Genomic DNA, 25956 nt, shown 5'->3' on the forward strand with positions numbered 1-25956 from the left:
CAATCCTATAGATTGAATGTTTGACAACGCTAAATATTGTGCTGAGTCCAGCTTTATAGACTGAATGTTTGACAAGGCTAAATATTGTGTTCAGTCCAATCTTATAGACTAAATGTTTGACAACGCGAAATATTGTGCTCAGTGCATTCTTATAAACTGAATGTTTGACAAGGCTAAATATTGTGCTCAGTTCAATCTTAAAGACTAAATGTTTGACAAGGCTAAATATTGTCTGTAGTCCATTCTTATAGACTTAATGTTTGAAAAGACTAAATATTGTGCTCAGTCCATTCTTATGAACTGGATGTTTGACAAGACTAAATATTGTGCTTATTCCAGTCTTATAGACTGAATGATTGACAAGGCTAAATATTGTGCTCAGTCTAATCTTATAGACTGAATATTTCACGAGGCTAAATATTGTGCTCAGTCCAATCTTATAGACTAAATGTTTGACAAGGCTAAATATTGTGCTCAGTCCATTCTTATAGACTGAATGTTTGACAACCCGAAATACTGTGCTCCGTCCCATCCTATAGACTGAATGTTTAACAAGACTAAATATTGTGCTCAGTCCAATCTTGTAGACTGAATGTTTGACAAGACTAAATATTGTGCTCTGTACAATCTTAGAGACTGAATGTTTAACAAGACTAAATATTGTGCTCAGTCCAATGTTATAGACTACATGTTTGACAAGCCTAAATATTGTGCTCAGTCCAATCTTACAGACTGAATGTTTGACAGCACTAAATATTGTTCTCAGTCCATTGTTATAGATCGAATGTTTGACAAGGCGAAATATTGTGCTCAGTACAATCTTATAGTCTGAATGTTTGACAACGCTAAATAATGTGCTCAGTCCAATTTTATAGACTGAGTGTTTGACAAGGCTAAATATTGTGCTCAGTCCAATCTTATAGACTGAATGTTTGGCGAGACTAAATATAGTGCTTAGTCCAGCGTTATAAACTGAATGTTTGACAACGCTAAATATTGTGCTCAGTCCAAACTTACACACTCAATGTTTGACAAGACTTAATATTGTGCTTAGTCCATTCTTATAGAATGAATGTTTGACAAGGCTAAATATTGTGCTCAGTCCAATCTTACAGACTGAATGTTTGACAAGACTAAATATTGTGCTCAGTCCATTCTTATAGACTGAATGTTTGACAAAGCTAAATATTGTGCTCAGTCCAATCTTATAGACTGAATGTTTGACAAGGCTAAATATTGTGCTCAGTCCAGTTTTATAGACTGAAGGTTTGACAAGGCTAAATATTGTGCTCAGTCCAATCTTATAGACTAAATGTTTGACTAGGCTAAATATTGTGCTCCGTCCAGCCTTATAGACTGAATGTTTGACAAGGCTAAATATTGTGCTTAGTTCAGCCTTATAAACTGAATCTTTGACCAGGCTAAATATTGTGCTCAATCCAATCTTACAGACTGAATGTTTGACAAGACTAAATATTGTGCTCAGTCCAATCTTAAAGACTGAATGTTTGACAACGCGAAATATTGTTCTCAGTCCAATCTCACAGACTGAATGTTTGACAAGACTAACTATTGTGCTCAGTCCAATCTTACAGACTGAATGTTTAACAAAGATAAATATTGTGCTCAGTCCAATCTTTTATACTGAATGTTTGACAAAGCTAAATATTGTGCTCAGTTGAATCTTACAGACTGAATGTTTGACAAGGCTAAATAATGTGCTGAGTCCAATCTTATAGATTGAATGTTTAACAACGCGAAATATTGTGCTCAGTCCAATCTTAAAGACTAAATGTTTGACAAGGCTAAATATTGTGCTCAGTCCAATCTTATAGATTCAATGTTTGACAAGGCTAAATATTGTGCTCAGTCCAATCTTATAGATTCAATGTTTGACAAGGCTAAATATTGTGCTCAGTCCAATCTTATATATTGAATGTTTGACAAGGCTAAATGTTATGCTCAGTTTAATCTTATAGACTGAATGATTGGCAAGACTAAATATTGTGCTCATTTCAATCCTATAGACTGAATGATTGACAAGGCGAAATATTGTGCTCAGTGCGATCTTATAGACTGAATGTTTGACAACGCTAAATATTGTGCTCAGTCCATTCTTATAGACTGAATGTTTGACAACCCGAAATACTGTGCTCAGTCCAGCCTTATAGGCTAAATGTTTGACAAGGCTAAATATTGTGCTCAGTCCAGTTTTATAGACTGAATGTTTGACAACACTAAATATTGTGCTTGGTCTAATCTTATAGACTGAATGTTTGACAACGCGAAATATTGTGCTCAGTCCAATCTTATAGACTTAATGTTTGACAGCAGTAAATATTGTGCTCCGTCCTATTATATATTTATGTATTTTTTATTTGATTGGTGTTTTACGCCGTACTCAAGAATATTCCACTTATACGAGGGCGTCCAGCATTATGTTGGATTGAAACTGGGCACAGCCCGGGGGAAACCCACGACCTTCCGCAGGTTGCTGGGAGACCTTCCCACATACGGCTGGAGAGGAAGACAGCATGAGATGGATTTGAACTCACAGCGACCGCATTGGTGAGACTCCTGGGTCATTACGTTGTGCTAGCGCGCTAACTAACCCAATCTTATAGACTGAATGTTTGACAACGCAAAATATTGTGCTCAGTCCAATCTTATAGACTGAATGTTTGACAAGGCTAAATATTGTGCTTACTCCAGCCTTATAGACTGAATGTTTGACAAGGCTAAATATTGTGCTCAATCCATTCTTATAGACTGAATGTTTGACAAGGCTAAATATTGTGCTTAGTCCAAGCTTATAGACTGAATGTTTGACAAGGCTAAATATTATGCTCAGTCCAGTCCTACATACTGAATGTTTGACAAGGCTAAATATTGTGCTTAGTCCAGTGTTATAGACTGAATGTTTGATAATGATAAAGAATTTGCTCTAACAGTACATCACTTGTATATATATTTGAAAAAATAGCAAAACACAAACACAAATCTATTCTGATCACGGCGTCCTGTATATATTCAATGGAGATTCTCGTGGACTCAGCAATCCATTTTGATCACTGCGTCCTGTATATATTCAGAGGAGAGTCACGACGACTTGGTAATTCATCTTGATCGCTGTGTTTAGAGGACAGACGCAGAAATTTGGTAATCCACCCTGTCACTGCGTCCTGTATATGTTCAAAGGTGAGACACGGAGATTTGGTAATCCATCCTAATCGCTGCGTCCAGTAGCCACAGAGACTAGTTAATACATCCTGGTCATTACATCCTGTATCTGTTCAGAGGAGAGACACAGAGACTTGGCGACCCCGTCCCGAGTATTTGCATCCTGTATCTACTCAGAGGAGTAACTGGTAACACAGCTGACTGCCCACAGTGATTCAGACAGTTTACATCTCGCAACAATTTTTATTATGCGATGCGTTTCTCTGGTTTTGGCAAAGCCAGTTCACCAGTATTTGACTTTTCTGAAATAAATAAGATAATATAAAATAAAGCAAAATAACAGCCTGCATGAGTATTGAACAAAACAGTGAGATCAAAAGTGTATGTCACTCATGGACTGTGCAACATATTATTCGTTTTCCAGCTTTAAACTTTGACAAAAAGGGCTGAATTAAATTCCATTAAGTTGAAAATATCTACTAAAATCTTGTTGTTTTCACGCGATTAATTCATTGATTGATATTAAAGCCATTGTGAAGAATTTCTACTTATCGGACACCTATCTGGTTTATTAGTACTGGCAAACGCGATGTATTCGGAGTAGTGAAGTCAGGTACTGCCAAGCTTATTGACAAAGACACAGCTGCAAAAACCATGAGCTGGGGATTCGAACACGTGACCTCATAAGTCAGATGCCGAGGGTTGCAACGAGCCAACCCAATAACTATCTAGGCCACCAAGACGTAGTGTGACTGTGTGTATAGGTTTGTGAAACTCCTCGCTGAAAAGGAAACCATACCTGGCTAACTTTCAAGATGTTCTGAAATGTCTGCACATGGAACAAGCTAGTTGCTGCCCTGAATACGTCTACATGTACCCAATTTGGGGATTGTTATGTGAACAACTGCCGTCAGCTTCTAAATTTAGCTTGCCACTGTTTACATATGCTGAGTTCAGGGCCTGCTGTCTGCCTCTGCTTTAGAATGTTCCAGAATACGCTCAGTTCGGGGCCTATTTGTTTACAACAAGTGTTCAAGAATTTTCTTTAATTCTAGAAAATTCCACCAGTCTGTATAAGAACTATGAAAGCAGGTCAAAGAGAAGAAAGGAGAATTGTTGAGAGTTTTGGATGCTTTCGCTGTGTATTACTTTAGTAGGCCTTTTGTGCTCAATTTTTGTGTTTTTATAGCCTCTGGCTTTGTTATATCACTTATTCAGTCTGAACTTGTATGTTTAATTTGTGCTCTTGTGTACACAGTGCTTATTAGTACACGGACCCTGTCTGTGGAATTTTGTGTATATTTCGTCATACACTCAGTTATACTGTGGACTTTCCCCTCTTGTGAATATTTGGCTCAGTTGGTTAGCGCGCTAGCGCAGCGTAATGACCCAGAAGTCTCTCACCAATGCGGTCGCTGTGAGTTCAAGTCCAGCTCATGCTGGCTTTCTCTCCGGCCGTATGTGGGAAGGTCTGTCAGCTACCTGCGGATGGTCGTGGGTTTCCCCCGGGTTCTGCCCGGTTTCCACCCACCATAATGCTGGCCGCCGTCGTATAAGTGAAATATTCTTGAGTACGGTGTAAAACACCAATCAAAAAAAAAAAAAAAATCTTGTGAATATTGCCTCTGTCCATTTTTTAAGCATTGTGGAGTTGGTTAGCGCGCTAGCGCAGCGTAATGACCCAGGAGTCTCTCACCAATGCGGTCGCTGTGAGAGTATATGCGTCCGTTTGGACTTACGTCGTAACAGGATCCTTGAAATGATTGTGGATCAAGATGCCAATCTTATGTGGTTGATTGTCTATGTATGTTGAACATGGTAATGGAACCAAAACGACCGTACGTGTTCGTGACTAAATGTGTAGCAGTAGTAAAACAGCTCCTGAAACATGGAGGTCATATGTCGCAAAGTATGATGAAGGTGTGCTAAAATCGCTAAGAGAGCCTACAGACCATATGTTACTATGTAAGTGAGGTAAAACTGCTCATGGAACATGAAGGCCAAATCTCGCATAGTATAATGTAGGTGTGCTAAAATCGCTAAGAGAGGCTACAGACCATATGTTACGATTTAAGTGAGGTAAAACCGCTCATGGAACATGGAGGTCAAATATCGCATAGTATCATGTAGGTGTGCTAAAATTCGACAGACCATATATTACGATGTAAGTGAGGTAAAACCGCTCGTGGAACAGGGAGACCATACGAGGCTAAATTTGCAATTGCGCTTACAATGTACAGCTAACTCTGTAGTTCTGCCAGCACCATATATGGAGCTGTGAGGCCACATGTAGGCAACTGTGTAGTCAACTGAGCTAAACCACTCATCAAAGCGGGAGACCGTACATGGATAGCTGTGCCGGTGTGCTATTCTGAACAATGGCATATTATGTGTACATATCTTGATCTTGAGTTTCTGAGTAATGAGAGAATTTCAGTGAACGTTACCAGTTATTACTGCAAAACTGGTGTTTCAGGGTTATTCCATCAGCACCTAAACTCTCACTAAATTTATTAAATTTTACAATGAGTGTTATCTTCTTGTAAATAAATATGGACTGTACCCAGAATCTCTGGCATTCTTTGTCATAACTGTGTCTAATTCTCCATGTTAACTGGGGTCTAGTGGTTGTCTATTCATCGTGCTGCAATACATCGCCAGGCTGGATGTATGTGAATAGTTACAATCAAAGCGCAACAGCGATACATACTCTGATTATCGAGAACTTATAAACTAACCTGATAAACGATACAGCTTTAATTTATTCGCCTACAACATTCTTAATGTCTTTCTATTATCAATGAAAACTATTGACTGCTTTACTTGAATCCGTTCTAATTTAGTACTTTATACATTCTTAGTTCTTCGGTGGCTTGTGATGAACATTGTTTATGGAATTAGCCTTGCGATTATTAACTCGGAACGTCCATCTTGATACCGGCCCAGATAGCACTGTTGGTAGAGCCCCCGCTTCGGGAGCGGTAGATCCAGGCTCGAGTTGCACCTAAGAGTTCAAAAGAGGAAGTTGTAACTTCCTCGCTTGGCGTTCGGCATGAAGGGGATAGTGCAAGGACTGGTTGACCCGTATCAGTATAATGGCTCGGGCTGGGCGTCTTACTTGCCTTCGGTAAGGCGTCTCAGTGAAACAGCTCTAGATAAAAGAGTGGTGGAAATCCGTCTCGCTACAAGGAGGCACATTACAAGCACTCTTAGGATTCCTTCGTCGTCATATGACTGAAAAATTGTTAAGTACGACGTTAAATCTCAAGCACTCACTCACTCACTCCATCTTGGTTGATGTCTAGATGATAAAACAACTTATGAAACCAGATATGTGGCTAACAGTACACGGGTGCTAACTCCATCCATGAAACTGGTTACCAAATGTGGGCAACTTTGCAGGTGTGCTGAAACGGCTCATGGAACAAGACGCCATATGCGAGCAACTTTGTAGATGTGCTGAAATGACTCATGCAACAAGACGCCATATGTGAGCAACTCTGTAGGTGTGCTGAAACGGCTCATGGAACAAGACGCCATATGTGGGCAACTTTTTAGGTGTGCTGAATCGTTTCATGGAAAAAGACGCCATATGTGGGCAACTTTGTAGGTGTGCTGAAACGACTCATGGAACAAGACGCTGTGTGGGCAACTTTGAAGGTATGCTGAAACGATTCACAGAACAAGACGCCGTGTGTGGGCAACTTTGCAGGTGTGCTGAAACGGCTCATGGAACAAGACGCAATATGTGAGCAACTCTGTAGGTGTGTTGAAACGACTCATGGATAAAGACGCAATATGTGGATAACTTTGTAGGTGTGCTGAAACGACTCGTGGAACAAGACGCCGTAAGTGAGCAACTTTGTAGGTGTGCTGAAACGGTTCATGGAACAAGACGCCATTTGTGGGCAACTTTGTAGGTGTGCTGAAACGACTCATGGAACAAGACGCTGTGTGGGCAACTTTGTAGGTGTGCTGAAACGATTCACAGAACAAGACGCCATATATGGGCAATGGGCAAATTTGTAGGCGTGTTGAAACGATTCATAGAACAAGACGCCAAATGTGGGCAACTTTGTAGGTGTGCTAAAACGACTCGTGGAACAAGACACCGCATGTGGGTATTTGCGTAGGTGTGCTGAAACGACTCATGGAACAAGACGCCGTGTGTGAGCAACTTTGTAGGTGTGCTGAAACGACTCGTGGAACAAGACGTCATATGTGGGTAAATCCGTAGGAAATACAGGAAATATAACCGTGAGATCAGTGGAGTTTAACTGTGATAAGCTGTTCATGACCCCAGGTGAAGAAATGTGAATAACCTGTCATGGAACTGAGAGACCATATGTGGCTAACTGTGCAGGTGCAATAAAACAGAACCGTGAGGTCAGCGGAATTTATCTGTTAACTGTGTTGAACCGTTCATGAAGCCAGGTGACGAAATTTTGATAATTCTGGACGTGCTCTATATCCCTGTCATGGAACTGAGAGACCATATGTGGCTAACAATACAGGTGTCCATAAACTGCTCTTAAAACCAGACAAGATAAGTTGCTAACTGGGCAAGCATATTAAAATTGGTAACAGAACCTGGAGACCAATGCTTGGTAACTGTGTAGGTGTGCTTAAACTACTCAGAGAACAAGAGACCATGTGTGGTTTCCCTCTGCTATACCTGGTTTCCTCCCACCATAATGCTGACAGCTGTTGTATAAATGAAATATATTCTTGGGCATGGCGTAAAACCCCAATCAAGTAAATGCATAAATATACCACATGCGGTTAACTCTGAACGTGTGTTAAAACCAGTCATGGAACAAGAGATCATATGTGGATAACTTGCAAGTGTCCATAAACAGATGGTGGTGACACTGCTCATGGAATCGGGATACTGTATGTGTCTAACTGCGTAAGTGTGGTAACACTGCTCATGCAATCGGGATACGGTATGTGTCTAACTGTGTAAGTGTGGTGACACTGCTAATGCAATCGGGATACTGTATGTGTCTAACTGTGTAAGTGTAGTAACACTGCTCATGCAATCGGGATACTGTATGTGTCTAACTGTGTAAGTGTGGTAACACTGTTCATGGAATCGGGATACTGTATGTGTCTAACTGTGTAAGTGTGGTGACACTGCTCATGGAATCGGGATACTGTATGTGTCTAACTGTGTAAGTGTGGTAACACTGCTCATGGAATCGGGATACTGTATGTGTCTAACTGTGTAAGTGTGGTAACACTGCTCATGCAATCGGGATACTGTATGTGTCTAATTGTGTAAGTGTGGTAACACTGCTCATGCAATCAGGATACAGTATGTGTCTAACTGTGTAAGTGTGGTGACACTGTTCATGGAATCGGGATACTGTTTGTGTCTAACTGTGTAAGTGTGGTAACACTGCTCATGCAATCGGGATACTGTATGTGTCTAACTGTATAAGTGTGGCGACACTGCTCATGGAATCGGGATATTGTATGTGTCTAACTGTGTAAGTGTGGTTACACTGCTCATGGAATCGGGATACTGTATACGTCTAACTGTGTAAGTATGGTAACACTGTTCATGGAATTGGGATACTGTATGTGTTTAACTTTGTAAGTGTGGTAACACTGTTCATGGAATCGGGATACTGTATGTGTCTAATTGTGTAAGTGTGGTGACACTGCTCATGCAATCGGGATAATGTATGTGTCTAACTGTGTAAGTGTGGTAACACTACTCATGGAATCGGGATACTGTATGTGTCTAACTGTGTAAGTGTGGTAACACTGCTCATGGAATCGGAAAACAGTAAGCCACAAACTGTGTAAGTCTGGTAACACTGCTCATGGAATCGGGATACGGTATGTGTCTAACTGTGTAAGTGTGGTAACACTGCTCATGGAATCGGGATACGGTATGTGTCTAACTGTGTAAGTGTGGTGACACTGCTCATGGAATCAGGATACTGTATGTATCGAACTGTGTAAGTGTGGTGACACTGCTCCTGGAATCGGGATACTGTACGTGTCTAACTGTGTAAGTGTGGAGACACTGCTCATGCAATCGGGATACTGTATTTGTCTAACTGTGTAAGTGTGGTAACACAGCTCATGCAATTGGGATAATGTATGAGTCTAATTGTGTAAGTGTGGTAACACTACTTATGCAATCGGGATACTGTACGTGTCTAACTGTGTAAATGTGGTGACACTGGTCATGGAATCGGGATACTGTATGTGTCTAATTGTGTAAGTGTGGTGACACTGCTCATGCAATCGGGATACTGTATGTGTCTAACTGTATAAGTGTGGTGACACTGCTCATGCAATCGGGATACGGTATGTGTCTAACTGTGTAAGTGTGGTAACACTGCTCATGCAATCGGGATACGGTATGTGTCTAACTGTGTAAGTGTGGTGACACAGCTCATGCAATCGGGATACTGTATGTGTCTAACTGTGTAAATGTGTTGACACTCCTCATGGAATCGGGATACTGTATGTGTCTAACTGTGTAAGTGAGGTGACACTGCTCATGGAATCGGGATACGGTATGTGTCTAACTGTGTAAGTGTGGTGACACTGCTCATGCAATCGGGATACGGTATGTGTCTAACTGTGTAAGTGTGGTGACACTGCTCATGGAATCGGGATACTGTATGTGTCTAACTGTGTAAGTGTGGTGACACTGCTCATGCAATCGGGATACGGTATGTGTCTAACTGTGTAAGTGTGGTAACACTGCTCATGCAATCGGGATACGGTATGTGTCTAACTGTTTAAGTGTGGTGACACAGCTCATGCAAGCGGGATACTGTATGTGTCTAACTGTGTAAGTGTGGTGACACTGCTCATGGAATCGGGATACTGTATGTGTCTAACTGTGTAGATGTGTTGACACTGCTCATGGAATCGGGATACTGTATGTGTCTAACTGTGTAAGTGTGGTGACACTGCTCATGGAATCGGGATACTGTATGTGTCTAACTGTGTAAGTGTGGTAACACTGCTCATGCAATCGGGATACTGTATGTGTCTAACTGTGTAAGTGTGGTAACAGTACTCATGCAATCGGGATACTGTATGTGCCTAACTGTGTAAGTGTGGTGACACTGCTCATGGAATCGGCATAATGTGTGTGTCTAACTGTGTAAATGTGGTAACAGTACTCATGCAATCGGGACACTGTATGTGTCTAACTGTGTAAGTGTGGTGACACTGCTCATGGAATCGGGATACTGTATGTGTCTAACTGTGTAAATGTGTTGACACCGCTCATGCAATCGGGATACTGTATGTGTCTATGTGTATAAGTGTGGTAACAGTGCTTATGAAATCGGGATACTGTATGTGTCTAACTGTATAAGTGTGGTAACACTGCTCATGGAATCGGGATACTGTATGTGTCTAACTGTATAACTGTGGTGACACTGCTCATTCAATCGGGATACTGTATGTACTTAACTGTATAAGTGTGGTGACACTGGTCATGGAATCGGGTTACGGTATGTGTCTAACTGTGTAAGTGTGGTGACACTGCTCATGCAATCGGGATACTGTATGTGTCTGTCTAAGTGTGGTGACACTGCTCATGCAATTGGGATACTGTATGTACTTAACTGTATAAGTGTGGTGACACTGCTCATGGAATCGGGATACGGTATGTGTCTAACTGTGTAAGTTCGGTAACACTGCTCATGGAATCAGGATACTGTAAGCCACGAACTGTGTAAGTGTGGTGACACTGCTCATGCAACCGGGATACTGTATGTGTCTAACTGTGTAAGTGTGGTAACACTGCTCATGCAATCGGGATATTGTATGTGTCTAACTGTGTAAGTGTGGTAAAACTGCTCATGGAATTGGGATACTGTAAGCCACGAACTGTGTAAGGGTGGTAACACTGCTCATGGACTCGGGATACTGTATGTGTCTAATTGTGTCAGTGTGGTTACACTGCTCATGGAATCGGGATACCGTATATGTCTAACTGTGAAAGTGTGGTGACACTGCTCATGGAATCGGGACACTGTATATTTGTTCAACTGTATAAGTGTGGTGAGACTGCTCATGGGATCGGGATACTGTATGTGTCTAACTGTGTAAGTGTGGTAACACCGCTCATGGAATCGGGATACGGTATTTACTTAACTGTATAAGTTAGGTGACACTGCTCATGGAATCGGGATACGGTATGTGTCTAACTGTATAAGTGTGGTGATACTGCTCATGCAATCGGGATGCTGTATGTGTCTAACTATGTAAGTGTGGTGACACTGCTCATGGAATCGGGACACTGTATGTGTGTAATTGTGTAAGTGTGGTATCACTACTTTTGGAATCGGGATACTGTATGTGTCTAACTGTGTAAGTGTGGTAACACTGCTCATGGAATCGGGATACTGTTTGTGCTTAAATGTATAAGTGTGGTAGCACTGCTCATGGAATCGGGATACTGTATGTTTCTAACTGTGTAAGTGTGGTGACACTGCTCATGGAATCGGGACACTGTATGTGTCTAATTGTGTAAGTGTGGTAACACTACTTATGGAATCGAGATACTGTATGTGTCTAACTGTGTAAGTGTGGTAACACTGCTCATGGAATCGGGATACGGTATGTGTCTAACTGTGTAAGTTCGGTAACACTGCTCATGCAATCAGGATACTGTAAGCCACGAACTGTGTAAGTGTGGTGACACTGCTCATGCAACCGGGATACTGTATGTGTCTAACTGTGTAAGTGTGGTGACACTGCTCATGGAATCGGGACACTGTATGTGTGTAATTGTGTAAGTGTGGTATCACTACTTTTGGAATCGGGATACTGTATGTGTCTAACTGTGTAAGTGTGGTAACACTGCTCATGGAATCGGGATACTGTTTGTGCTTAAATGTATAAGTGTGGTAGCACTGCTCATGGAATCGGGATACTGTATGTTTCTAACTGTGTAAGTGTGGTGACACTGCTCATGGAATCGGGACACTGTATGTGTCTAATTGTGTAAGTGTGGTAACACTACTTGTGGAATCGGGATACTGTATGTGTCTAACTGTGTAAGTGTTGTAACACTGCTCATGGAATCGGGATACTGTTTGTGCTTAAATGTATAAGTGTGGTAGCACTGCTCATGGAATCGGGATACTGTATGTGTCTAACTGTGTAAGTGTGGTGACACTGCTTATGGAATCGAGATACTGTAAGCCACGAACTGTGTAAGTGTGGTAACACTGCTCATGAAATCGGGATACTGTATGTGTCTAACTGTGTAAGTGTGGTAACACTGCTCATGCAATCGGGATACTGTATGTGTCTAACTGTGTAAGTGTGGTGACACTGCTCATGAAATCGGGATACTGTATGTGTCTAACTGTGTAAGTGTGGTGCAACTGCTCATGCAATCAGGATACAGTATGTGTCTAACTGTGTAAGTGTGGTAACACTGCTCATGAAATCGGGATACTGTATGTGTCTAACTGTGTAAGTATGGTAACACTGCTCATGCAATCGGGATACTGTATGTGTCCAACTGTATAAGTGTGGTGACACTGCTCATGCAATCGGGATACGGTATGTGTCTAACTGTGTAAGTGTGGTGTCACTGCTCATGGAATCGGGATACTGTATGTGTCTAACTGTGTAGGTGTGGTAACACTGCTCATGGAATCGGGATACTCTATGTGTCTAATTGTGTAAGTGTGGTAACACTGGTCATGGAATCGGGATACTGTAAGCCACGAACTGTGAATGGGTTTGAAAATCACTCCCGGAACTGGGATATAATATGGGGCAAACTGAGTTTAATATATCTATTTATTTCATTGGTGTAACGCCGCACTCAAGAACATCTCACTTACAGGACGGCGGAAACTCACGACCAGTCGCGGGTTGCTGCAAAACCGTCCAAAACTGAATTTAAGAGGGAAGGCTTCATGAGAATCTACTGTATAACAATTCTGACAGTAAGCTCAAATAATCATAAAACAAAATGGATGTACAAGAACAGCTTAACTAAACTTACGTATTTGTCAACGATGGGGTATATATGAACACAGTCCCGATAAAACGAATGGAAATGTCGAGCAGATTGGAGAGATGACCACCATATTGGAATCTTCTCTGTTTCACTGTGAACACATAAAGATAACGAGAATACCTGTGTTATTTACACATTCAACCGGAAACCGACATTATTGAAGTCGATATGACCCGACTAAGAATTGACACTGAGCTGGAAACGAACATTAAGAGATCCTATATCACACGACTCAACCGTGCTAGACTGAACTAATAAAGTTGCAATTTACTGTCAGCTTACTTAACAGTGGAGATGATCAGTATGACCTGACTCGAGATTGGTCTTGGGTCTGCAGATCATATCTTTTGCTCTGCAACATAACTTGATAAGTTATGGAAGGGGATATCCGGGAAAACTCCATGTGTACAACCCATGTACTGCATGAGACCAACTGCTATGTCAGCACTCTGTTACCTCTGTCGGCTAGCGACAATATGGCTAGTGGTATGTGGGGGGGGGGGGGTTGAAATTGGTTTTTAAATTTATTTTTAAAACCAATTCTGTCAACGGGGTAAGCCATATATGTGCCTAACGGGGCGGGTCGCTTTACCACTAACGGGGCCAGCCACATAGGTGGCAATGCACCGTGTTAGTGACAAATGCGACTAACCACGAATGCGACTAACCACGAACAATATAGCTGTTGGTCGATAGAGGCATGGTGGTAACAGCGCACTGATATAGAAGCCAATAACATGCAGTACATAGGGTTGTACGCATGGAGTTTTCCCGTTACAGGTATGCGTAACTCTAATGTAAAACACTAATGAGTCAGTGTCCTCATACATTTGACTAACATCAGCACAGGTAATAGACACGACCAGTGTAAATGCCGTATTGAGAAACGTTGAACTTTAATCAACCTACAATCAGGTAAAAACAGTTAGACAAAGTTAAAACCACTTTTAAATGCCTTGTAGCAATTTCCAGCCTTAGTTTTGTCGCTAACCGGGTCTTGTCAACTCAAATACTGAGCGCTAAAGTCATATGGCTGCCCAAATATAAAGTATTTTTGCGTTATTACAGAATGACATGAGTATCAGGTATTTTTCTCAATAAGTAAGTTACAAGCTTTTAGTTAATCCCACGCCCAGCGCTGTACGTAAAGTGAATGTTTAAAAATAACAAAAAAAAAAATAAAAAACTGAAAAATGAGGTGCTGTCAATTCAGTGGAAATGGAGGATGCGCACAGAGCTCGGTAAACTTCATGCGTAAACAAACAAAGTTGATTACGCGCGTAAAAGAAGGACTTACGGCTCTCTCGTGACAGGATCGGCCAAAAAGAGGCGTAAAAGAGAGCTCGACAGGTTGACGAGCAAGTCTAGAGTTTTAAATAGTGGTCAGTTTGAACGGTGGAGTACACTGAAGTAAGAAAAGTGTTTCACGAAGCACGAAGATGTCGCAAAACTACTGCTTGATAGGTGGGTGCAAATGTTGTTGTGGGCACGAGGTGTTCGTGTTGTGGGCACTTCGAACAGACACACGTTTTTGACTCTTAGTTTAATAAGAAGATTATTCGCAACCTTTTCTTAATGCTGTTTAAGCTGCAGCACTCTGCATGTATCTACGAGTACGTCGACTGATCGAAAGTCTGTATCATAGGGAACTTTCCGAGCGTTGCGCATATGCTTTGGGTCCTTCCAGGGCATATTAATAAGACAAAATGGCCCGCCCTCTTTGTGTTGAATTCAAATAACGGAAACAACTTAATTTGTTTGAGACTTTCCAATGAACCACTCCAAACAACGCTGGGTGAGCTTCATGTTTCAGTTTTAATTCTTTGCAAAAAACAGGATTCGCGGTCTGTTTACACCCTTTGTTTGGTGCATTTCAAATAGTTCAAAATGTCTGACGTTATATGACACTATGGCCTCTGTTAGGTACGATACATAATACTAAAGTGAGTAAAGGTGGGTAATGTTTAATTTGACGTCATGTAAGCGTGTAAGTTACATAGACGACAGGAAAGTACTGATATTGTATACTCACAAGACATCTCGTGCTATCGTGTTGTATCTATCAACAAGCCTGTTGGACAACATGCGTCTTCTTTCATCCAAAGTCTTTTCGTTCACGGGATCTGGTGACAAAACCAGCAGATGGTTTACAAGTATTTCTTTATTGCTAAAAATATAGTTGCCTTGGATACACCCCAGTTTCTTTTTTAAATATGTATTTACCTTCTACTTGTAATTTCACTTCTCTAAAATCGAATGGAATGTGTTTTGCTAACACTGTTACCGTACAGGGTTACAGGCCAGCATCTCAGACTTAGAGAACAAGTGCTTTCCGCACGTCCCCAGGGAAAGTTACACGTTAGTCACCTACGGTGACGGACTGAAACAATTCAGTATCGAGTGACAGTTATTACTCCACGTTGGTAAAGCAATAATCAGACATAAGGTCCCATTTGTGCTACATTTGTTCTTTCGTTTTGCTCAAAGAGTTTCACCCCACTGCACAAAACCACATTAAAGAATCAAATATTTGTAAAACGAATCCGTTTATCACACGATTACATCGGTCCAGTCTAGACACCTGTAGGCCACTGGAAACCAAGAACTAAGGCAGAGTCTTACCTTGAGGGATCCAGACTACATGACTGTGTTTCCTTAATTCTTTGAAATACGGCACCAAAGCTGATAGATTGCCTGAAATACGGAAAGGAGGCCCAGCTTTTCAGAACTTCCTAACTTCAGTAAATACACAGGTCGCTAGTTTTCTTTTAAACCAAGTTCAACATGGTATGTTGGAAAAAAACATTTAAGTAATATCTACCAAAGTATGGTAAAAACACATTAATTTGTTGAACAAAAATAATTAAGAATTTTCAAGATACCGGGAAATCAGTTCGGACGTTATTCACTTTGAGCAGAGGCCTCTTACAATTGAAAATATATTGATTTTGCCGATCTGTTGCACCATATACCGATACAGCTGGCTTACAGCTTACAAATCGTGTAGTGACGGATAATGTTGAAGGTTACAATACTTCCCTGGCGTTTATTCCATATGTGTAGAATATTACAGTAAAACTAACCACGGTAGGACTCTTCGCCTTCCACTGACGCATTACTCTCACGCATGCGCCACTAAAACAAAAAGATTATATTTTTTTATTTATTTGCTTTGTGTTGAAGGTTGTCAAGAATAACTTTTACACGACGCCCATCAGATTTATGAATGGAGGAAATCGGATAGCCCGGATCAAAACACCACCCTTCCCTAAGTAATTACCAAATCTACCGACTTAATGCTGCGGTCGACCACGCTATCTCATTGTTTAAGTTCCCGATGATCCTGATAAGTCATCGATGGCCCTAAGGTTATTAGGCGTGTAAATTAGACTGATTAACTCTGGGTTTTCTAAACCTCATTAGTCAGTGTTTTGGTGTCAAAGTCCAATTCTGCATTCTTGAGTTTAATTTACTTTTTATTTTTACTGCTTCCATTTAAGCAAAATACATAACTAAATAAGGTACCCCACACAATCATGGATCCTTTTATTGGTTATGTGGATTTTTGTGTATTTTTTGATTGAAGAGGTATTCTTACCACGCCCATTCCCGCAATGATGACGTCAGGTCTTTCGTCCGGAGACAGGGATAGCCAACTTTTCAAGTCAGACGTCCATATACTGTTTATGTGAGGTCTCCACTTGAATTCCTTACATGGAGAATAATGTAAGGCTATAGATAATGTATTATCGTTTAAACGTACCTTGCCTACATGTACTAAACCACAGCATAGTAACAATATCAGAAATCAAATGTAATTATCAAAAGAACAATCGCAATACTGAAATGTTTTTTCGTATGTAAATACACACCAGTGGTGTCATAAAAACAAAGACTTACGCAATTTAATTAAGAGTGCACACTGGAAAATTAACAGCAAGATTCAGTGACGCTTCTTGCTTTTACAGACTGACATATATATACAATAATCCATTAAAGGTGTTTCTCTGGTCATCGTTTATTCAGCCCGTATTCCATATTCCACACTTTTATTCCAGCTTGTAATGATACACTTATTTTGTCTCGCATGCAGCTCTGGTCGGCAAACTTCTCCTGACATATATCAAACAATTTCACACCACCAAGAATTGAATAGGTTTATGCAATATCTTACATCAGATTAATCACATTAATTGCATTCATTGTTCGCCACCTTCAGGTTCGAATATGCAATACAATATTCCGAAAAGAATACAAAGCAATCATAGGACAGAGCCATTTGCAGACACCACGAAGCACTCATCGCCTACACGGCATAATCTGCGCTCATCGAGAACACAAAGCACCACGTAGACAGCCCCATCTGTGCGTATCAAGAATATGAGGCACTTACCATGTAATTGTATTGCCCTGAACTTCATTTTTGTGAAATCATTTTATACAATACCATTTCTAAACATGTAACACAGTCAGTCTAATGGTAATATCAGCAGATTCCGGTGAAAAATATTCACTATGTAATACAAACAAATTCTAATCGTCAGTAATTCATTTTTCATATTTCCTCCTCCACCGAAAATTGAAATTCTGCTTATTCTGATAATTGTGCTTACAACATTTTGATCAATTTTGAACTTACCACTGTCATGGGATGCACCCGACTTAGCCGGGATATTTCGTCATGTATAAATTTTAAGCACGTTGTGGCTGTATGTGACCACATTTCCCGGAAGTAGCAGTAGAGTTGTCTCACCCTGGAATCCCCCACAAAGACAATGTGGAATCCAGGCTGCACACATTTCCAGGCCAGCCTGTTAAATATTCATGAATCACACTGATTTCCATTAGTCTTGCGGAACACTGTACATATCTGAACGTTAATTTGTATCTTAGACAAGACAATGCGCAACTCTTGATCGATCCCACACACTGTACGCTGACGATTTGGTAAGAACCATTGTGATGGCTCATCTGCTCTTTACGAGAAAAGTCTAATCAAAACTGTGTTTTAGAAAACAGTATTTCTTTTCCTCATTTTTATTAGTATTTGTATATTTAAATATTTCATCTGACATCTATTTCAGGGAAGTACGGTGCCTTATCAGACATCTAACAAACGCACAGGGTAGACCAGACAAAAGAGAAGGAGAAGTACGGTACCTTACCAGACACCTGGCAAACCCACAGAGTAGACCAGACAAATCAGTGGAAGTACGATACCTTACCAGACATTTGACAAACCCCCAGAGTAGACCAGATAGATCAATGGGAAGTACGGTACCTTACCATACGTCTGACAAACCCCCAGAGTAGACCAGACAGATCAATGGGAAGTACGCTACCTTACCAGAGGTCTGAAAAACCCCGTGAGTAGGCTAGACAGACGAAGGAAAGTAAGGAACCTGACCAGACATCTGGCAAACCCCCAGAGCAGATCAGACGGAAGAGGAGGGGAAGTGCTACACCTTACCAGACATCTGACAAAGCCCAAGTGGGGCACCAGATATCTGACAAACCCCCAGGGTAAACCAGACCGAACAGGGGGAGGGGTAAAGCACCTTACCAGACATCTGACAAACTTCCAGAGTAGACAAGACAGAAAAGAGGGGGTGTACGGCACGTTACCAAACATCTCACAACCCCAGAGTAGACCAGACAAGGAGGGGGGAGGGGGGGGGGGCACGGCACTTTATCAATCATCAGACAACCCCCTAGAGGAGACCGGACAGAAGAGGGATGGGAGATATGGCACCTTACCAGACATCTGACAAACCCTCAGGGTAAACCAGACAGAATAGGGGAAAGGATACGGCACCTTACCAGACATCTGGCAACACCCAAATAGAACAGACAAAAGAGGAGTAGAAGTATGGCACCTTACCTGACATCTAACAAACCCCCAGAGTAGATTAGACAGAGGAGCAGGGGAAGTACGGCACCTTACCAGACATCTGACAAACGCCCAGAGTAGAACAGAGAGAAGAGGAGGGGAAGTACGGCACCTTACCAGACACCTGACTAACCCCCAGAGTAGAACAGACAGAAGAGCAGGGGAAGTACGGCACCTTACCAGACATCTGACAACCCCCAGAGTAGAACAGACAGAAGAGGAGGGGAAGTACTGCACCTTACCTGACATCTAACAAACCCCCAAGAGTAGATTAGACAGAGGAGCATGGGGAAGTACGGCACCTTACCAGACATCTGACAAACCCTCAGGGTAAACCAGACAGAATAGGGGAAAGGATACGGCACCTTACCAGACATCTGGCAACCCCCAAATAGAACAGACAGAAGAGGAGTAGAAGTACGGCACCTTACCTGACATCTAACAAACCCCCAGAGTAGATTAGACAGAGGAGCAGGGGAAGTACGGCACCTTACCAGACATCTGACTAACCCCCAGAGTAGAACAGACAGAAGAGCAGGGGAAGTACGGCACCTTACCAGACATCTGACAACCCCCAGAGTAGAACAGACAGAAGAGGAGGGGAAGTACGGCACCTTACCAGACATCTGACAACCCCCAAGAGTAGATTAGACAGAAGAGGAGGGGAAGTACTGCACCTTACCAGACATCTGACTAACCTCCATAGTAGACCAGACAGAAGAGGAGAGGGAGTACGGCACCTAACCAGACATCTGACAAACCCACGGAGTAGACCAGACAGAACAGGAGGGGAAGTACTTCTGTATACCTGATAAACTCTTAGACATAAGGCCACAGCGAGTCCAATGAGAGATGACATATGTGCGGGTCAGGGGCAGCTTTCACAAAACTGCGTAAGTCATATTTCTCGTAACTTTTTTTGGTAAAAACCGTCGTCTAGGCTATAGTGGCAAAGGCGACGTCATTTACAAGACAAGGTTTCGAAAAATTGATTTACGTTTTGTGACAGAGGGCCCTGGGGCCCCATTAGTAAAAATAATGTAGTCTAAAGTGACTACAGTGGGGACCTGCCAACCGGCCGGTAGCAGAACCTTATCTTCATTTTATTGGCGTCAAATGTGTCTTTCCCAGCTCACCGTGATAACGTCACATTAAAGACAGTACGAGGTTACAATAGAAACTACCATAATACATTGTAACGGGTGGACGTTACGACACAATCCATTCTTGACGTAACAATGGCTCGAGGTTTCACACTAGCGTCACCGCACAGGACTAAAACATATGCCGCCTCCCCATTGCCTACGCGCGGTTATATGGCACTTGTTGACGTCAGAAAGGATAAGTAAATACATGTATATGAAAACTTACTCCTGTGTAATATTTGACAGCTTACAGCCGCTTGAATAGAGGAGGCCAGTGTCGTGACCTTCCCCGACTAACGTTATCTCCTGAAGCAGACTCTCGGCACAAGAGATTTGGAGGTCAGTTGAAAATCTGTACACATCTTGATTGCTTCTTAGTACCCTGTACTCCTGCAAATAAGGACCTGAAACGACAGAGCGCAAAACGTGTGAGGTATATATCAGAATTCTGTTATATGCCATCCAGCCGACTACATTGATTGATTGGAACAAATGCATTATGTTTACGAACGTTAACGTGTACATGCACATATACACGCATGCACACACGCATACGTGAAGTATAAATGTATTAATCTGAAAAGTCAATCTCGCTCTAAAGCCTGAGTTCCACCTTGGCTATATGATTTATGTTACATGTACACGGTACATTTCTGAACATAATGTAACATTTTGTGCCATAGCATATTAATGGTTTCCCCTGTAGGCCTGTCCATGAACATGCATGACCATCGCCCACGCCTTCGACGAATGTGATTCAAGGGCTACAGACAAGGGGCGTAGGCGATGCCGCATGACCGAAAAACTAAAACAGAGCACATTGAATATGTCCGGAGATTTGTTTGCATGCCTACGTTCACAAAAGCCATAGCATGCATGCGAGATCGTCGTGTCGAATTCAGGCGAAAATAGGCCAGCTTCAGTTTCCACATACTCTGGGCAGTACTGCCCCATTCATAGAGAATGCCTATAGTCGTAGGGCTGTCTTTCGTCTCTGTGACTTTATCTAGTTTTTGTCCCGAAGCACGCGTAGCAAAGGCTCATATAGTCGTTCGGATTACTAGAGCTAGTGCAACTTCTCTTAATGTATGCACAAAATTATCCTAATAACGAACTCAATGAGACGAGACTGAAGGTCGCAAGTCGATCGAAGAGAGGCCCATAGACCTGTATAGGTATCGAGTGAGTTCACTCATTTAGCAGTCATATTCGTTAGATACAGTAAATATGGCGAGACCGAATTTCTAATTTTTATGAAAGCTGCCATGTGGAAATATTAAACGTTAAAGTTTATCTACACTGAAAGCTTTTGATTTTCGTTGTCGTATATGATATACACTCAGCATTAATGATAGATCAACTCAGTCTTTATAACTGTCAGCGAGCTTTTCAAATGATTTCACATGATTTAGTTGGATGTAAATCGACGTTTTGCGAATGGGAGGTGTTTAGTTCACAATTGTCTGACACTTTACTCAGTTTTTATTACTCATAAGCATTGCTCTTTTTATTGTTTTATTGAGGTGGAGATGGGGTTTTAGGGTATGAAAGAGAACACAAACAGTTCATTTCATCGGCTGTAGGCACACAACAGCAACGTTATGGATTAATAAGACTGAATTGATTTTTATACTTTTCTACGAAGTGCTTTCAATTACCTTAGTCACATTTCTTTAGAATTTTCTTTCCAACTACATCACGTCCGATGCAAAAAAAAATGGAAACAGTTGTTGGAGAGAGTTGATGTATGGCCAGCAAGGGATGCATAGTGCACTAAGTCAAGTGTAAACAACATGATGAAATATATTTCACTCAGGAGGTGAAAGGTTTTTCACGAAAAAGACATAGTTGTATCTGCTACATTCTACATATGTAGGCCTAAATATAGTTGTATACAGTTGTATTGTTTCGGTTTTGAATGTGTACAGTAGGAGGTTATATAACATGATACTGGACTCCAATATGATTTCAGACAAACGTGATAATCATTTTATAAGCATTATTAATATGCATGTAATTCCTTGTCCGTTGTTTTCATCTCCCTCCTGTTTTGTTTATTTTCTGGGGTTTTTTTTACTTTATATGCCATATATTGTTACAGAATTGAAATGAAAAAATAATTATATAGTACAGGTGGTTAAATGGTAAAATCATTTTGATGTATATATCTGGACAAAACCATGCACCATACCTCCCTAGGTAACAACTGCAAGAAATATTCTTGAGTACGGCGTAAAACTCCAATCAAATAAATGTTAACATATCTATATAGTTGGAGAATATTTGTATAGGTATAAAAAAAATTACCTGTCACATTCAAATCTCCTATCAAAGAAAACACAATTTAATGAAACTGTAAACTTTTTGATGGTTGAGTTAAACGTAGTAAACCTCACAGGTTGATACCAGATAAATTTATTAGTTCCAATAAAACTGATTTATTGGTCGAATTGAAAGTTACTTTAAGATGCTATAACAAGCTGAAAATGCTAGGGAATCTTAATCCTGTTTTTGGGTATAAATAACCGGCGTCACCAACCGTGAACCATGACTGTGATAACGTTAACTAATGACGGCTGAACAGGAATATGAATTAGCTTTTATGTTATTTGTACACTGATATTGTCTACTTTCAGCCTAGGAAATTGTGCTCTATATTTGTCGACTATTTCTACTAAGGTAACTATTTACAGCACTACAGACTGCTGTGACAAGCTGAAAATGCTAGGAAATCTTCATGCAATTATAAAGGTAAGAATTTGTTGAGATATTCAGTCTCCTCTACAACTGTTTATTTAATTAACTTCAGCCTTGCCAGGTATGTTGTTGGGTACCGAAAAAGTGTAGTGCTAGTATTCAAAAACATATATGTACAAATTTGGCAATGATTTCATCAAAAATGGCAACGCACTGTGTTAATGTTAAAACACCAGCTTAAGAATTCCAGAGGGACCAGTCGAAATTGTGTGGGAATATTTTCCATAGTGAACCGGGATACATTAAGATTTTCAATGGGCGATAGACGATAGGCCTTTATATCCATGCAGGAACACTTTACACATGCCTCTTTCTGTATATTTAACTGATCATTCACTGCACAGGTGTATGGCTCAGCAATGCAGGATTACATAGTCTTGTCAGTAAGATGATTCCGAATACGACTTACCTGTAACAGCGATCCCAATGTATAGTAAAATACACACACCTACAACACATGAACAAAGAATAAACCGTCTCAGATGTGGATGCATACTTAGTTCTGTGAGCGTTGTTGGTGTATTAGGTCTGTATTTCCCCATAGCACGCAGTGTAATTCACCGCTGTGTAGAGGTACAGATCACGCACAGTGCACCCATAAAGACCCGTAACTCTTCGTGTGTATTCATGCTCATCTAAACTATGTAAATATCCACTGGAAATAATTCAACACAGACTTAATCATATATGTGTGTCATTAATATATATATATACGGGATAAGTAGTTAACGGTTTTTTAGCTGTAATATGTAAAACGGAGAAACGGTTTCTTTTTTATTGCTTAGTATGCAGTTTAGGATGGGTAGTAACATATCAAAGTCCAAAAAAATTCTCAACCTGCAGTGATGACGTCAATAATGATCACTGTAAAAATAACCCTGTTATGGAGACAAACCAAAAGGGGGCCGTGAGTGCCCGAGCTCGTCAGTTTTCTTATACTGAACTGTCTGTAGCAGCCAGATGACAACAGTTCACCATTCCTGAATATAAACTGTGAGCACAACTAATGGTCCTATTTACCACCGGTTAGTTGTAAAGGTGCAAATATAAGATTCTTGCACATATGTAAATGAACAATATTAATGGTTTAAAGTACTAAAAACTATTACCAATGAAAAAAGTCTATACAGAAAGCGCTGATTCGAGGAGGTACGACATCTGTAAGTGGTCCTAAACCCAGCATTTCAATGAGAGTAAATCATGTACAGTGTGAGAGAACATGTAGGCCTACTTAGACCGTTCTTGCTACCGTGGTGAAAACTATTAGAGCATTTCCGTCTGGACTTGGTCGTATAAGTTCTGTATTTATTTACATGTGTTGCAGTATCAGTTTTCAACAGTCTGTGTGGCTGTTGTTGCAAGTCTCGCTGTTCGTGGGTCGATATATATTGGAGGCCCTCACCTATTCAGTAGGACATCATGACATGCGTGTGAATTTGTTTCTGACTTTTCAAATTGAATAACTCAATCTGCTTGTGTCAGCAATTAATTTACTTCTTTTTAGATTGCCTTCATAACCTTTTAAACTCCATACTTTTAACTTTGTTCGTTCAGTGTTAAACCCTCTGCTAATTTGCATCTAATCAAACATTAGTATGGAATACTAATTAACAAATGTATTGAATATATAAACAATAACTCATCAGTGGCATTTCAGTTAATGGTCTTAAGAAACGTTAATGGGACCACCCATTTTAATCTGAATAAGAGATGATATAACCGATGGTTTAAACAACCTAATTGCTTTCTAGTGTTATAAACAACAAGCGCAATGTTCAGTTTGCATACAATCTCTCGGCAGTGAACCATTCGCCTACATGTAGAGTTCCAAATGGCTATTATACTTCTATTTCATCACAGTACTAAAAGTCTACCATTGTATAAAAAGCACGTAGAAACGAAATACCAAATTAAAGCATTGATTTGACAAAGTTTATAACAGAACACAAAACTAAATGTCGGAATACTAAAATACTCCTAGATTATTCAAAATTCTGCAATTCGGAAAAATACTTAATTGGTCATCGGTCTTGTGTACATTCATTTAAACAAGAAATTGGTCAGGAAAGGAACATTTACTTCACATGTACATTGAAACATTGTAGGCCTTCCAAAAAACCCTGCGATTTACATAAAACTGAGAGGAATTTATATAAAATATATAGTAATGTAGGCACTCAGAGAAATAGTCGTTATTTTATTATAAACTTTATTTCGGAATTGGAAAATACCATAGCATTCAAACAAATCATCTTTTACATCTTAACAGGCACTAAGAGAATTAGTTGGGAATGAACATAAATGCATGTATACATATTTGGAAACAGAAAATGTATAGACATTAGATTAATAACTAATACATTCTGCAGAATCTATATGTAAACATTTTTAACTAAGAGCGAAATGTTTTTTCCTGATCACATAATGGTAATAGCCAAAGCAAAATGCACAATTCAGACATTGCTCAAACAAGAATATCGAACATACACGTGCTCATGCAATTTGTGTCTCTTTTTCGTTGATGGTGTTAGCACACTATCTGAGAATAATCGTTATAGACAATTTATTTCTGAATTGTTATTTACTGCTGTAGAAGGTCTGGTTAAAGTCATCCACGACTGGGCTGTTTTTGGATGTGCGGTGTACGTAACTAATAAACTCATACAACGCTGTTGCCACAGGTACTCGCAGATCTGATTCTGGAATGAGGAAGGGGATGCTTTCTTTGTTGTTAACAGGTGTCGTGTTAATGTCCACATGTTTATTTTTGCTTGCATACACCCCAACATTTCCATGAGCTTGTTCTTTTTAGTTTCAAAGAAATTCAGTTGTTTTGATCATACCTGAGATATATTGGTGGGAAATGTGTGATATATTTGGTTCCCCCCCAAAACAGTCAATTTCTGGGGTCCAATAGTAATACATTATTTCCAGTGATATAATGGCAATTAAAAGGTCTTGTT

General features: G+C 40.5%; 2 protein-coding genes across 2 annotated transcripts in view; one reads left to right on the top strand and one right to left on the bottom strand.

Moving 5' to 3' along the window:
- Window positions 1–4415, top strand: part of LOC135468809 (N-acetylneuraminate 9-O-acetyltransferase-like) — a 28792-nt gene extending 24377 nt beyond the window's left edge. Inside the window, exon 10 of the mRNA XM_064747239.1 lies at window positions 3756–4415. Coding sequence (XP_064603309.1) covers window positions 3756–3784 — 29 coding nt within the window. The 3' untranslated portion in view covers window positions 3785–4415. The remainder of the gene's footprint in view (window positions 1–3755) is intronic.
- LOC135468808 (N-acetylneuraminate 9-O-acetyltransferase-like) lies at window positions 2918–23526 on the bottom strand. The gene is made up of 9 exons (XM_064747238.1): window positions 23403–23526; window positions 20463–20640; window positions 17841–18012; window positions 16800–16910; window positions 16285–16336; window positions 15824–15895; window positions 15234–15324; window positions 13187–13292; window positions 2918–3482 (listed from the first exon to the last, which is right to left on the bottom strand). The coding sequence occupies exons 1-9, from the start codon at window positions 23485–23487 to the stop codon at window positions 3405–3407; spliced, it is 945 nt and encodes a 314-aa protein (XP_064603308.1). The 5' UTR covers window positions 23488–23526; the 3' UTR covers window positions 2918–3404.
- Window positions 23527–25956: the final 2430 nt, after the last annotated feature.

This window comes from Liolophura sinensis, chromosome 6 (assembly GCF_032854445.1).
Source record: "Liolophura sinensis isolate JHLJ2023 chromosome 6, CUHK_Ljap_v2, whole genome shotgun sequence".
In the NCBI taxonomy this organism is placed as follows: Eukaryota; Metazoa; Mollusca; class Polyplacophora; order Chitonida; family Chitonidae; genus Liolophura; species Liolophura sinensis.